Genomic DNA, 16,595 nt, shown 5'->3' on the forward strand with positions numbered 1-16,595 from the left:
GCTTCATGACCGGTCTAATGTTTAATTTATGTAAGAACGGCATCATGAAGATGAATTATTGTATAAATAGTTAAAAGGAATATCATGGATTTCATTGCCTAAATGGAAGAAAGTGAGTGAGTTCACAGGGTGCAAGACACTCCCAATAACGCCATTAAAGACGGATAGCTCTGAGGAAATGTGTTATTTATACAAGTATCTCTAATACACAGGTGTCAAACATATGGCCCGTGGGCCAAAAGTGGCCCGCCAGAGGGTCCAATCTGGCCCGCGGGATGAATTTGCAAAGTACATTGAAGACATTATCTACAATTTTCCAATAAAAGTAGCTTCTATTCCTAGGGTTCACACAGTTTTAGTAAGAGATGGGCATAACACTTATATTGTTAGCATCATATAAGTCATATTTTAGTGTTTTCGGAAAACAAGAAAAAAAAAAACCCACAATTTTTAGCAAGCACATTTGATTTTTTATTGATACTGTAACCGTGGCCAAGAAATGACTTTAGCAATTATGCTATGAGGCTAATGATCTGTAATGTAAACATTTTCATGACATACTTATACTTCTTTGCGCTAAAACAAAGAGAAACATTTGGAGTTGCTGTTATTTATAGGTTAATACGCTCTTGTGTTACTGGTCCGAGCCCCCTTGAGATCAAACCGGGCTGTATGTGGCCCCTGAACTAAAATTACTTTGACACCCCTGCTCTAATACATGTTAACTTCATATTACAGCTGCTTTTATAAAAATACATTATACAAATACAAACATACAAAGTACATTTCCGTTGGTCTGCTGTTTTCTTATTTTTGACAAAAACATTTTAGGTACTGAGGGCGCCACAGAGGGTAAACAGCAGATGGTGCATTGCTCCCATCTGCAGTTTAGTTCTGGGTCTCAAGCTAACAAGCTAACATACCCTGCGAGAAGCGAGAAATTTGTTCTCGCTCCTAAGGCTGCTTCGTTCTGGCCAGGTAATTTTAAACTTCACGAGAAACTCAAGTGCCAAACTCCGGATCAAGTCCTCATAGGGCCCTCCCACTGCAGCATATGTCACATGCGCTAAGCATTGTGGGAAATGTCGGAGATAGACGGCGAGAGGCAATTTTCTTATTATTCTGGGATGTGGGCCGGTTGTTTTGACGACCGTGTCCATCGGTGATCTCAACCCAGGAGAGATTAGCGGTCACACTGCGAATATTAGCATCTGGGAGCTCAAAGAGTGGCCGCTAGCAAGACTGCTTTTCCACATTAACCACGCCCACATTTTTGACCAGTCGCAGAATATTTGCCGGACACCACATGGGAAAAAAGTTCTGCCTGGTGTACATGTCGAGAACAAGCTGTAAGAACACGAGAAGCGAGAACAAATTACATACTTCATACGTCTGCGGAGAATGTAACAGCCTTTAGCCAACTCTTAATAAAACAGTGCAGCCCCTAGTGGACAAATTAGGAATAGCAGTTACTTTTATTGAACAATTGCAATTTTCCTCCTTTCCAAATTCTTCCCTTGGGTTGTCAGCTTTTATGTTAGCAGCATTTTACCCCATCTTTCCAAACCAATTAGCCAACCGAGCACCTCTCAGCCTTTTTTAAAACTTCCCAACCCCACCAATAGGTTTTTATTCATACATTCACCTTTGGAGAGTAAATAGGGCAATTAATATGTGCGGATGCCGCTAAGCCCGCTCTCTGCCTTTGCACACAATAGGCCGACAGCAGCAGAGTTGAATGGCGCAGCTACAATTGCGAAGCCTCTGATGAGTTCTCGGCAATCAGCGGTTGATTTAGTTTTTCAAAGGTTTTGTCAGGGAGATGAACACCTGTGAGACAGGGAGGCGGTTTGTTGACTTGAATTATTCATCGGAGGCCTCGGCTTCGCTGCGCAAGTCTTTGTGATCCTCCAGGGAAATGCTCGTCCCTGTTTTGACTCGTGTTTTGACAGGATAGCGTGGATTTATGGAAAGTGTGAAAATACATGTGGTAAACTAGCTCTACCTCTAAAGCTAATAAAGGCTTCGTACAGACTGCTTTGGTGGTATTGTACACATTGGAGCGTTGTGTGCAGGGGGGGGGAAACGAAATGAAATATCAGTGAGCAGAATCCATCACGTACAAGTGCGTTGTCTGCTCAAAGAAGGTTGTATTTTTCCTCAGGAGAGAGAAAAATACTTCATATGCAACGAGGTACAAGATGCTGCAGAAGTGCAAGAATGAAAATAGCCTTTTGTGGTCCGTGTTAGAGGAGGTAAACACTAAAAAGGGCTACTATCAATTTAGATTGTTAGAGGAAATGATGGCGCCTCAGTTGGTGCCTTAGTTTTTTGCATAACTTGCAGGTGCTTTTTCAGTTTTAGTGACTCAAATACACATAAAAACACCATTTTAATAATTCACATGTCAATTTGGAGTGTGTGATTTATCAATTTGATTAAATCAATGCAAGTTTTTCTTTTGGAACCATGTGAAAAATGACTAAATTGCAAAATAGACATCATTTCTCAGTTCTCTGTAGTGAATCCCCGACACAGCTGAGTTCTGCTGGTTCACAAGAAGCTCCTGAAGATGACGCAACAATACCAAAGAAAGTGAATCTCCGTTTTGGTTGTTCCAACACTAAGAGCGTCCCCTATGGTTTGGTTTGTGTCGGCTGGTGTGAACACTCTGTCCCGCGACAAATCAGCCGAGCTGAGACTGAGTAGAGAGGGTGCTCTCAGCGTATCCGTCACCCACAGACCTCTTTGATGATAATTACATAACCAGAGAGTTTACCTGATGCATCTTTGCAAGAGATGCTATCGGTTGTGCAGCCGTGCTCGGCAGCTGGAGACTTCTGCCTGTTTGCTGCCAGACACGATGCTATCTTGGTTATAATTATGTAAGCATGCAGTTTACATCATGCGTCTTTGGAAGAGCGCGCGCAGAGTTGTCTGGCAGCAGCAGTGGGCTGATTTGATCATGTACACACAAATGTTTTCAAGCATAGATGCACGATCAAGCTGAACAAATAAACAGGTCACTCGTACATGATCTGCAGAAAAGCCACTGACCAGACTCGGTGCTGATGCTCCACTTTCGATGTGATTGTTTCTTTGATTTCTTGAAAGCCAATTTATCCCGTTTAATGTTGAGCCCGTGTCATAACTGTCCCGATTGCCCTGTGAACACAAACTGAACCAAAGTTAAAGGCAACAATATGTTATCAATTACTCCCTGAAATGGAATTAAATAAAGGTTTGAAGGCACAAACAGTCGATTGGAAATGCCAACCATCATGCCTAACGTATTTAGAGAGGTAGCACTGCCCCGTTTGCACAAAGAAACCCGGCAGAAGATTGCGATGCAGCTGGAAAAACATTGTTTTACTCAACGTGTCTGTGGACCAGCAGAACAGTGCAGCAGGAAACAATACTGGAGACGTTAAAATGATAAAAAATTAAAAATACAACTCGTTAATTGTAATATTTTTATTAGGGGTGCACGATAATTATCGGTCCAATAATTATCGGCCCGATATCTGGAAATTATGACGTCATTCTGATAAGTCCGATATCATAACGAATGGCTCACATAATATATAATACATATTTTTGTCAGTACTGCGGTGTGAGTGGTTGTTTTAATCAACTCCCACATGAGACCTGAACGGCCTGAAGTGAATGCTGCGTTCAAGTGGCATCGGTATAATCGGAAAAACAACATTCTGGCTGAACAAAATCATTAAAATACTCCCTCGTGTCGGAAAACAACTCGTCAACTCGGTCATGATTTTGGTTGTAGCTGCCATTACCCAGGATGTTACACATAAACCACAGAAACATAAAAGGTCGGAAAAACGACTCTCAAACCGGGAACAGGGAACTTCCATCACCACTTGAATGCAGCACAGCGTGCATACGTTTGTAAACAAACAACATGGCGGCAGCGGTGGTGGTGGTGTGGGACTTTTTCAAAGTTTCCAAGGATGACATTTCTCTGGCTGTTTGTAATAAATGTTTAAAGAAAGTGACACGAGATATCAGCACCAGCTTTAATACCTCAAACATGAAGAGTCATTTGAAACATAGCCATCGATTTGATGGGGTTTTGGAGGCGTATGAGGACGCCAGCGCGGCTAAAGAAGGTAGCAAGCTAGCCAGAAAGAAGACACCTGGACTTGTACCCATTGGTACATATGTTATCGGTATCAGTATCAACATTTGGAAGTGGAAAGTTATCGGTTATCGGTATCGTTTTTTATAAAAAGCTATCGTGCATCCCTAATTTTTATCATAAACATTTCATGAAAACTGAAAATTTGCTCTTCATATTTCTATTTCCATCTGCAGCTGGTCCTCAGACACTGCAGCCCCTAGTAGCCCAGCGGTCTTATTACCATAAATAAAAGCATCAATTAAGTAATTAAGACTCAACTTGCTTGTCTATGACCTCTATTTATGCGTGTGTGTGTGTGTCTGCCTGTTGCCATAGTAACGTGGCGTCTAGCCCACGCCGCCCTCCCCAGACCCTCGTGTTTGTTTCCCCGTCTTCGCCGCCCCACCAGGCGCTCGCTCGGACAGCCGCTGCTTCTCTCCGGTTGCCATGGAAAGCGATGATCTTTGCTGAGCAGCGGGTTTCATTTCATCGACCGGCAATGAGGAACGGTTGATAAAACAGGGAAGTGATTTGAAGGTGGGGGCTTTACTCGCTTCACTCGAACTTGGAAGATGAGTTGGATCCAAATGACTCCAAATGTTTTCCTTTATTTTAGTGCAGAAAGAGTGAACGTATGTTAGGATAATGTTTACATTTAATGAGCTATACTATTACAAAATATTTTATAAAAAACCTGAAAGAAAAATAAATGCATGTTCGGGTTTTTGGTGTTGTGTCCCCAGTGGACAAATTAGAAATACTTTTATTGAACAGTTGTAATTTTCGCACTTTTGCAAGTTCATCCCGCGGCCCAGATTGAATCCTCTGGTGGGTCGGTTTTGGCCCCCAGGCCGTATGTTTGACACCCCTGAGTCAGAGTATACACGAGGTGGTCACCTGGGCGTGCAGCAGCTTTTATTTGTCTCTGTCAGGGGTAATTGAGTCAGGCAGTTGTTGACGTGCTCTTAATTGCGTGTTTGACATTATATGAGGCTCCAAGGGGAATCAGCAGCGATGCCAGAGCGAGTCTGATAATGGCTCGGGAGGAGAGAAGAGTGACGGGAGGTGAAAGACGAGGCGGAAGGCAGGAGGAGAGAGAGAGAGAGGAGAGGTTGTTTTGAAACCTCCACACGTCTGTCTGTATGATGGTGTTTGTGTTTCTGTCACAACCCGCTGACTTAATGCGTCGCGTTCAAGTACGAGGAGCAGAATCGCATTAGAGCTGGAGATGGATGGCTGAACCTCCTTGTTCTCTGTGGTCACACTTCACGCACACCCGTGTTAAGTTTGACAGCCATTTATCAGTTAGTCTTTAGATGAAAATGCTTATTGGTCAACTTTTAATTATTGCATTTAGTCAGACTGCAACTAACAACATTAATTTTGGCAGCTACATGATCAGGCATAACATTATGACCACTGACAGGAGAAGTAAATAACACTGACCATCTTGTGACAATTCATTGTTCTACTGGGAAACTTTTCCTCCTGCCATTCATTGGTGTGGATGTTACTTAAGCCGGGCATACACTGTGCGATTGTCGGCTCATTTGGAGACGATTTGCCACTCGTGCGACTGTTGAATCGGGTCAAATTTCGGCTCAATCGCGCGTCGTGCTTCGTGCAGTATACGTGGGGTAACGAGGAGAGATTAACACCTCACGACGACCTCCCGACCACAAGTCGTGTGCTCGCAAGAAAATCAAACTTGTTTGAAATCCTGGTCGCTCCTCGTGAAGGTATCGCACAGTAGAAGCAGCGCCACGAGCCGATTTGCACAGAGCATGCGCGATCGCTGAAGTTACGTCAAAACAACTTCGATGTGCGTCTCCCACTTCCGGGTTCCTCTTCTTCTTCTACTTCTTTTTGACGTTGCAGTTCCGGATACAAAAGTCGACGTGTGGTGTATGGACGTACAGTGTGAGCAGTCAAGTCGCATCAGAGCGTCAGGCCGTATGGTGTGAGAACATGACTCGTAGGCTGTGAACTTTTGAACTCAGCGATCTAGTCGTGCAGTTTCAGATGGAGCTAAATCAAAGGATTTAAAATATCTTACAGTGTATGCCCGCTTAGACATGTAGCACCCACCTAGACCAGACCAGGCTCCCTCACCCCATAGCAATGACAGTCCTTGATGACAGCAGCCATCCCCAACAAGATGCAGCCACAAAATTCACTAGATCCCAAACTGATCAAGTATCTGTGGGATGATCCACAGAGGCCCCTCCCCTCAAAGACCCCCCCACTAACAACATGCTGTTCCCAGACGCTACAGGACACCCTCAGAAGGCCCATGTCCATTCTCTGATGAGTCACAACTGCTTCCTAATATTGTGTAGGGAGGCCTACACAATATTAGGAAGGTGGTCATAATGTTATGCCTGCATCAGTCACTATAGGACTTTATTGACAAGTGGATCTGCCCCCTGTGGACAGTCAAATCCGCAGGAAACATAACAGAAGAAGAAGAAGTTTTTCCTCCAACACTGAATTCGTTGACCCAGATGGAGCCACGTCTATATGGAGGACAAATGCAGCCAACTTTGAGCAGGAAGGTGGTCATAATGTTATGCCTGATCGGTGTATATAACATAAATTTGAATCTTAACTTGATAGTGAGCTTGCCTAGCATGATGGAGGCTGCATAAATGTCAGCGTGACGCGCCTTCAGATCGCAGAAATTGTCTTCCATCTAATTTGTCGCCACGAAAGCTCAAATTTTGTCGCAGCTTTTATCATCAGATGTTAGTTTTAGCTCGTCTTCATTAAAGACATAAACACTGACACATGTGAGCACTCAATCCAGACATTAGTCAGCAACCCGACATCAGCTCCATCTGAAGAAGTCGCATTTAAATGCATGTAGCTGAAGGCGCCGTCACAGTGGAGCAGGGGACTGCATACAGAGGAGGTGTGGGGCTCACACTCGCACGAACACAGATTGCACCGCGACACAAAAACCACATCAAAGATCTTGAAATAGAAGATGCTGCAAATACACACGGCGACACGCGAGCTATGTCGCAATCTGTGGGAGCTCGATCCGCCCTCAAAAAACCCCACAAGACAACCGCATGCGCTCTCTTGCATGAGCGCTTCCACTCCAGCCGCCAACTTGTTGTTGCAGAATGTGTTTTCTATCCATTAATGTCACACACGCCGAGTCGAGACGTGAATATTCATGAGTTGTTTCCAGGGCGATGTTGCGTAACTTGGAAGCTGTTTATTTCGGTCTCTGTTGGCCCCACATCCAGCACCGCGAAAGAATTATCAAATGGATGCTCGTTGTGTCGTGTGACGGATAATTAGTGGAAAACGTCTGCCTCTCTGCTGTCGCTCTTTCGCATTCTGTCTCCTCGTTATTGTTCTGCATACATTTAACACTTTTGTCTTTCTTTTTTTTTTTTTTTTATTTGTTCCTCTCACGCTGTTATAAAACCGTGAACTGACCCGAGTTCACCTGTCTCTGGCTCGGCTCGGTTAGACAAATGATGCATTCACAGTTGAATTTAAACAGGATAAATAGATTTCTCTTTTGTGCTTTAATTCCTTTCACTCCTCTCTCGGAAACTTCCTTCTTATTTTTATGAACTAGAGCTGGGTATCGTTGCTGACTTCACCTGATTGGAGTGATTTAGAGACATTTCAGTCTCGAATCTTAGTTATGACGTTGGTTGTTTTTGTCTCCGGAGACTCGTGGCGCTTTCTCAGTGTTTTATGCCTTTGCTTTTACAAAGCTCTCCTCTGTCGTAGCAGCTTTCAGGCCTCGGATCTCTCTCACACGTGGACTAAACCCGTTGCACCGTATTTCTAAGGGAGGATGAGGTAGAAAAAATAGTATTTCTGGCTCGACATCACCTGCTGCCAAGGTGCATGGAGGAGGAAAATAAACTGCGGAAAGGTCACGACTCCTGCAGCACTTGAAGTAAATGGAACAACTTTATTTGAGCGGCGCCTTATGGCTAGTGGCCTTCATCAAGGTCATCAAGGGAGGCTGCGGGAAATAGCATATATATATATATATATATAAATATACAACAAATCGATCTGAGGACTTTATGATTTGCTATCAGAGCTTTAAAATCGAGAGCGTTTTGAAAGCCAGCTCTAGTCCAATCAGAATTAAAATGCGTCATGTAGCCACCTCAGTCAGAACATACTCCTCTGATCAGAAGGAATTTTCAATCAGATTGAGAGGGGTGGTGTAAACCTTTGAAAATCTCTTCAATAGGAAAATGTGAGCAACTAATTTCTTTCTGGGCGTGTGGCCATGTGGCGTAAATATCAAATGACGAGTTTCCAGGAGGGACAGAAACAACTGTTAAAAAAATGTGGCTCCATCTGGGTCAACGAATCCAGCGTTGGAGGAAAAACTTCTTCTTCTTCTGTTGTGTTTCCTGCAGATTTGACTTTATACAGCGGGCAGAACCACGTGTCAATAAAGTCCTATAGTGACTGATGTTTTGGGGCATGTAAACACATACACCGATCAAGCATAACATTATGACCACCTTCCTAATAGTGTGTAGGTCTCCCTTGTGCCTCCAAAACAGTTGTGACTCATCAGAGAATGGACATGGGCCTTCTGAGGGTGTCCTGTGGCGTCTGGGAACAGGATGTTGTTAGTGGGGGGGCCTTTGAGGGGAGGGGCCTCCGTTGATCATCCCACAGATACTTGATCAGTTTGGGATCTAGTGAATTTGGAGGCCAGGTCAACACCTTGTGCTAGGGTTGGGCGGTATGAGCAAAATCTAATATCACGGTATGAGTAATTTCATATCACGGTGACGATATATATCGCGGTATGTTTTTTTCCCCCCCTGTAAATTCAATTAATGGCTTAAAATAACCATACTGACGCATTTGATCATTTTCCTCTTTTATTTTTATTTGCTCACAGCATCATAACATTATTTTAAAGAAAATATCTTTTGGCTTTCATAATACTGCTTCGCATGTTTTAACTTTAAGTGGTGGGAGAGGTTACTGGTGTTTCCACCTCCAGCAGCAACAGTCGCGCGACACTCTTTGCAGAGTATCACTTTTTGTTCGTCGTCGGATTTTCTAAATCCGAAAAAGTTCCACACAACGGACGTAGCGCCCCTTTTCGGAACGAGTTCCTCCTCCTCTTTGTCATGGGTGGGTCGGGCTGCCTCCGTTTCCTCGTGGCGTTCACTCTCCGCCTCCGCCGTGATTGTTATCACTCAGGTAAAGCTGTTTCTTCTTCGTCGTGCTCATGCAACCACGTCAAGCAGTCTGCTGCAATGCCTGCAGTGCCCCGTGTGTCGAGGCGGTGTAATTACAGTGACTCAGAGAGACGCCGCAGACATCTGCTCTTTCCGTATAAACGGTATCGCAAAATCTCTACCGGTAGACAGTTTTATACCGTCACAAGGTATAATACCGTCATACCGCCCAACCCTACCTTGTGCTGTTCTTCATGTTTTTTTAGTTGTTCCTAAAGCGTTTTTGTGGCTGCATCCTGCTGGGGATGGCTGCTGCCATCAAGGAGTGTCATTGCTATGGGGTGGGGGTGCCTGGTCTGGTCTAGGTGGGTGCTACATGTCTAAGTAACATCCACATGAATGAATGAATGCCAGGTCCAAAAGTTTCCCAGCAGAACACTGGATTGTCACAAGATGGTCAATGTTATTTACTTCTCCTGTCAGTGGTTTTAATGTTGTGGCTGATGGGTGAATATCTTATTAGGCTGGATAGATGTTGCTTTCTCTTTCACTGCAGTGATACATGCTCACCAACCTGCATTCACTTGTTGTCACATAGAAGTAAGGTCACACTCGGTCCTGAAGGGCCTTCCAGGCTTATACACTCCTGCTCTCCTGGGGTTCTCTCTTAATGTGGACGGTTTGCCACTTGACAAGAGCAAAGCCAAGTGAATTTTTTTTCCCCCCCAAGAGACTTTTGTCCTTCGCCTCACCTTGTTAAGACAGACCTGGTTCTTAACATCATCTCTCATCCGCTGCAGCTTAAATGCACCGAGGTCTGAAGGCAGAACGGTTGTTCTTTTTACGACTTACCTTATGGGTATGGAAGTGCTTCCCCTCTTTTCTAAAGTTGGCACGGGTTGCACCGTTTACTCTTATCAACCACTTATACAATAAAGACATCTGCTCTAATGCAGGCTGACTCACACCTCACTCTCCTCCTCCCCCCTTTCTTTACTCCCCATCAGCGGTAAATTTAGTCACAGGCTGTAAGTGTATGTATGCATGTGCATGTAAAACACCTTAGAGGAGGAAAAAATGCATAAATCTTGATCTTAAAAGGCTTCTGTGCAAGAAGTAAAGCCTGGGAAAAAAATAAATCGGAAAAATCGTCACGTGTAGGAGTTAATAAATGACACCTAACGAGCTCAGGCGGGTCCGTGAACGCCACACATTGCCGTGTGAAGGAGTGTTTTCTTCTTGCAGCTCCTCAGAGTTTACACGTTTACTAGGCAATAGTTTCTCTGATCTACGTGCCAGTTTAGGACGCATTAACAAAGAAACGAGGGAAAGCCAAAGTTTAAATTGCTTCCTTTTCCCAAACAACCCTCATGGCTATTGTTTAAAACGAGCCACATGAGTTAGGCATCTCAAGACATTAAGGTGAAGGTGAAGCAGAAAAATAATGATAAACCAAACCAGAATAGCTAATATGAACTGAGTTACTTCTTTAGGCAGGGCTCAGACTAGGAGAGTTTTAAAATCCTAATAGATTTTAAGATCAGGTTGCCAGATCCAGGCGTTTCAGAAATGATCTGATCGGATGGGGCTTAAGCCAGGTCCAATCTTTTGTAGTTCAGGTCTGCCATAAACCAACTCGTCTAGTCCGTCCCTGTAGTGTCAACACTACGTCTTCGTCTTCTTCTTCTTCTACTTCTTCTTGCTGCCAAAAAACCAAGAAGCAAAATCACTAAACATGTCTGCTGTGTGGAAGAACCTTACACTGGAAAATGAAGTCACTCAGACAGCAGTTTGTAAATGGTGCTATGTGAATGTTAAGGTGGTAGTAGGAGAACGTCATTCCACGCTACAAACTTGATTCAACACCTACAAAAATCTCAAAACGGAACGCGTGGAGCCCCAGAAGACAAAGGCTGCGCCGAAACAACCGCAACAAAAACTGAATGCTGCGTTTGGAAGGAGAGAAAAATTTCCTTGTGACAGCTTTCAGAGGAAAGATACTCCAGAGAGGGTTAGGGAGTTAGGAGCTTTTGATGACCAGCCCAGTTTTAAACCAGGGAACACAGGTTTTCTTGAGCCAGGGTATGAACTACCCTCTCTACACTACATTAACTTGTTAAACCCTATTTATTGGGCTTAATTCAGTTGCATGGTGAACATGTGAAGAAAAGGCTTTATGACTTTCCAGGGTAGGGAATCTTGTTCATTTAGGATCGTATCGGGACTCGGATCGGCCGATGCTCAACATTAAACCATCGGTATCGGATCGGGGGACAAAAAAACTTGGAAATTTGAAAATAATACTGCAACAAACACTACAGGATGTTATTTAGATGATTGTGGGCTTGAATGTTTACCATTACTTGAGAACAAGACTCGTTTCTCTCATTGGTTATTGTGAAAGTAATCATTCAGACTTTAAATCTCATCAAATATGGTGGATGATTGAGGTGAGTGGCTTGTGACGTTTGAGACCAGATCTGTAAATCCGTCATGATACCAGATAATCTGTGATGAACTTTGATATAGATCAAGTTTGGGGCAGATTTCTCACACCTATTATCAGATAGGATGAATCAGGGCTTTAACTGACCTAAAACTAATGTTATATCCACTCTAGCTGACAGTAAACTCTCTGAAGTGATGTTGCAGTCTTTAAAAACAACAGTTTTTGTTGTAGATTGCCAAAGCAGCTGAGAGGTTACCATTCGTATCAGGAGGAACACATCTTATTGTTGAAGGTTAAAGGTTTCCTTACACACACACACACACAGTTGTGCTTTCACGATGGATCGATGGTAAAAGTCTTTGTGCGAACATTGCCGGCGTTGTTTTCTCATTTTCTCCGAGATGTTTGAACCGAAGCTCGCAGCTGAGCACACATGGATCCCAGCAGGTCGTCCGTTCCTCCCACACTTCCTGCTTTTATCGCGCGGAAGGTCATTAAAAACAGACTCACGTGTTTGCTCCTCTTGGATCGTTCTCTAACGCAGTTTAACACCTTTTTAAGTGACGGGGTTTCGCGTAAACTGTCATGCGCGAAAACATCAGGGACTAAGTCGAGGAGAATTAATCAAATCTGTTTGTGTGACATGTGCTTTTTGGTCTATTCCACCCGGTAGTTAAATCTGCTGTATTCCCAGCAGAAACACAAAGGATTTGTCATCTGTTTGCATCTCCATTTAACACACATGGGATGACATATCCCAGAAAGCTGCCTCCGGGCTCTTGCAGCCATGTCCCATTCATCAGCATTCATCACAGCTGACATTGTGGATTATTTGGATGTAATTGTATTAACGCGAAGAACAAAAGATTCAGACACAGATCTTTTCTTTCGTGGCCGCTGAAGAACAGCGCAGAGTCATCTTCCCTCCCGTCACCTCTTCTTCACCGCGTTTATTTTTCATTACTGACCCACGTCCTCCTGTGGCGGGGTCGCGTCGACACCCCCCGGGGCTTGTACCGCCATGTGGAACCACAGATGATGTTCCCGTGTCGTTCTGGCGCCGCCGGCCTCCTCGTTGTGTTCGTGTACACCTGTCCCATTTCCTGGAGTTGATGGAACTGCAGTCTAGCTGGTCCGGGGTGAGGTCCCCCCCTGAGACTCTGATTTTTATTTTTTTTTTTCATTATTCGAGATGGGGGAGATTTATTCAGCTTTCCCCGGCAGCTGTTTATTGCTGCTCAGCCCGCGGATTTGGCAAACGCCTCCGCTAATGTCATTAGAATTAATTATTCTTTTGTTAAATAAAAGTGACACTGATTTTATTTCACACGGCAAACACTGTGGAATTATGAATTTCCCTAAAGGTTCAGGGTTTCATCTTTAATTAAGTTCGAATCCCTGCGCACACCTTTCTTCTGTAACATTTTCTGTTTTGCTTTTTTTTTGTCTTAGCCTCAGCTAAAATAACTCAACGTGCGCTCTCCTGGCTCGCAATCATTCTGTGGAGGCAAAAGGGTATTGAAGCAAAGTATAAAGAATTCGAAACTTACCTAGTTTATATTATTTATCGTTTTTCCCCGCAGGGAAGAGGAGGAAAGCCTGCGAGACAAGATCCGTGCCGACCACGAGCGAGCACTGCAGGAGGCTAAAGAGAAGCTGAGGAAGTCGCGCGAGGAGCTGCAGGCCGAGATTCAGACGGAGAAGAACAAAGTGGTGGAGGACCTGAAGAAGAAGGATGCGGGCCCTAAACCCTTGCCGCCAGTCCCCATGCCTAAGGTGGTGGGCGTGAGCGACGGCGAGCCATCGGAGCCCGACGTCAAAGAGAAACGCGACAAGATCAGAGAGGTAGGATGAGATTGGTGCATGTTGTCTTGTAGATTCTTGCTGGTAGAGCTCAACGCTGTAGGGCACCTTTTATCTTTTTCAGTGGCCCCAGAAAGCAATAATTCAGTGGTCTATTTAAAAAGGGAGTGAATATAATATTTTATATAACTAACTGGCGAACCATCGGTGGCACCGTCCTCTCCTTGGCTGCTGATGTGAACATTGGACCGACACTGATGGTAGAGACGGGGAAAGGTTTGGTTGATCTTAGCCTAAAAAAGTCAGAATTTAGTGTTTGTTATTTGTTCATTTAAAGATATTCTAAAAAAACTGTACATTCAAAAGCTAAATCAGTTCATAACATCAATATGTTTCATTTTTGTTGATAAGTCTTAAAGGGGAACTACTGTTTTTTTACAACCTGGACCTTATTTCTAGCATAAAATACCATCCTTTACTCACCAATATCACTTTTGTTTCATTTGCACTTGTTCAGGAGATAATTAGATCAGCATATATCGTCACCCTGTTAAAATAATCGCCTAACTCATTTTTTCAAGTTTTTCAGGAAACACAAAAAACTTCATCAAAAGGCTCACACACTTGCCATAGGCCATCATCTTAAAGGGGTAAAATCACATGAACTGATCAACTGAGGATGTTGGCGATTTTACCATAGGTGGCCGGCATCATGAGGAGATGATTTCGGCAAAAAAAACTATTTTGACAAAAAATTACTTAGGCAATCATTTTAACAGTGTGACGATCAGGGCACCGCAAAAAAACGCATTATCTGCCGTGAAACTTGTTCATTTCACCAATATTTTGTCATGATACACTAGTGCTATTCCCTGTTGAGTCTGGAGTTACCTGTTATCATCATCTGGGGTCTGTAGATTGACCTACTACAGACCCTGGATGATGCCTGTAATTTGCTACTGCTTTGGTTCGTCCACAACTTCAGAATCGGACAGGTAAACAAACCGACCATTGCGGGTGCGTGCTCCGCTCAGACATGATATTATCCAGGTCGGAAGACATCATCTGGGGTCTGTAGGTCAATCTACAGACCCCAGATGATGATAACAGGTAACTCCAGACTCATCGGGGAATAGCACTAGCGTACGATAACAAAATATTGGTGAAGTTTCGCTGCAGATAATGCGTTATTTGCGGTGCCCTGATCACTCCCGCTAAACGGATATACGCTGATCTAATTATCTCCTGAACGAGTGCAAATGAAACAAAAGTGATATTGGTGAGTAAACTCTGGTATTTTATGCTAGAAATAAGGTCCAGGTTGTAAAAAAAAAGACTAGTTCCCCTTTAAGGTCTGAACTCCGTAAAACGGCATCAAAGAACTAACAGCAACAAATTGGAGACCGGCTAGCCGTTGGTGGTATCATCCTCGTCTTGGCTGCTGATGTGAACACTGGACAGATGGTGCTGGGGGAGAAGAGAAAGGTCAAGTTGATATTAGTCACATTTTCATTCATAAACTTCCAGACGTGGCTAATAAGACAATCAACAAGAACATACGATTAGATGCGATTGGTTCGTTTACAGCTATTCTGGAAAACTGCACATACAAGAGCTAGTAGTTCTTAACAGTAGTATATTTTATTTTTAACAACTAAATATATAAATGTGGCAAACCTGCATGAAACTTGCACTTGAACACACCACAAAGACGAGTCAATGACCAGCTCGGACATACGTTCAGAACCTGCACGAATGGAAACAACTCTTCATAGCAGCAAGTGGTGGTAGCCTGTATTCATCATTCAAAAGGGAAAACAGAAGAGCTACTAATGTCTGAATCGTGCTCATCAGTTGTTCTACAGTTCTAATATTCCTGTATTTGAATGTTCAGACGTCATGATACGAGAAGAGGCTGTCTGCTAACGTGCACTGGTTCTCTGAGCTGAACAACCGTTCACATGTGACTCTCTCTGACTGACACGTTCCGCTGCAGATTCAACCTGCTGAATGTGCTGAAAAGCCTCCATCAGAGGTCCCTGCTGGTGCCAACGGTGCGGGACACGCGCCAGAACTGGGGCCAACCGTCGGCTCGGCGTGGCGTGGCCCTGACGGTGTTCAGTTTCTGAGTGTAACGTGCTGCTTGTCCAAACTCAAGAGCTTAAAACGCTTTCTGTCTTCACTAATATTGTGTTTTGTTTTGAACATTCAGAGTCTGTGTTCCGCCACGGGACGTGTTAGACACACCTGATTGTGGGCATTAGTCCAGTGATAGTTTAGCAAACACTCCTTAATCACTGCCATCCGCTCCCCATCCACATTAAACCCCCTGACGATCGTTTTGCAGCACTGTTAAAAGTTGTATCCACAGGATTTGGTGTGTGGTTGCAATTTAAATCCCAGCGTGTGTGTGTGTGTGTGTGTGTGTGTGTGTGTGTGTGTGTGAGAGAGAGAGAGAAGGCCAGTGTGTACTTGACTGTACTCTATGTTTGAATACTTTTCTGTTGCCCACCCTCCCTCTGTCTCAGTGCCAGCTTTTATTGAAGGCAACAGCGAGCCAGACGGACAGTACATGTGCGGAATGCAGATGGTGCTATCTGGTCCCGCTCTCCATTGACACCGAGCCAACCCCGGCATATCTCCCTCCCTGCCCGCGCTCCTCTCCAGCCTCCTCCCCCCCCCCTCCGCTGCGAGTTCTCCTGCATAATTACCTCATATCGTGTCTCTCGAAACGGCACTCGGAGTCAGAACACTTGCTGCACATGGGAGCCGGCCCATTCACTCCAAACCCGCCGTTGTCTCTAAACGCACCTTTTGTTCCCTTCGTAATTACCATTCAGAGAGGATGCCGTGCACTCCCAAATGAGCAAGAAGCTAGCAGCTGTATGGGCTGCACGGCACAGCACAGCACACTCCCCCTTTTTCTGATTGCCTTGTGATTCCAAGGAGAAAGCGTAATCACACACTGCAAAACAATTGTGACTGGAGCTCTTTTCTTTTTATTTCTTTTGAATCC

The 16,595-nt window shown here is 44.2% G+C and overlaps 1 protein-coding gene across 3 annotated transcripts in view; it reads left to right on the forward strand.

Moving 5' to 3' along the window:
* man1a2 (mannosidase, alpha, class 1A, member 2) overlaps positions 1 to 16,595 on the forward strand; it is a 147,177-nt gene that overhangs the window by 19,428 nt on the left and 111,154 nt on the right. For all 3 annotated transcript variants that reach the window (XM_084545211.1, XM_084545212.1, XM_084545210.1), the window contains exon 3: positions 13,360 to 13,621. In XM_084545211.1, coding sequence (XP_084401337.1) covers positions 13,360 to 13,621 — 262 coding nt within the window. The remainder of the gene's footprint in view (positions 1 to 13,359; positions 13,622 to 16,595) is intronic.

This window comes from Chelon labrosus, assembly GCF_963514085.1.
Source record: "Chelon labrosus genome assembly, chromosome: 5".
Taxonomy (NCBI): Eukaryota; Metazoa; Chordata; class Actinopteri; order Mugiliformes; family Mugilidae; genus Chelon; species Chelon labrosus.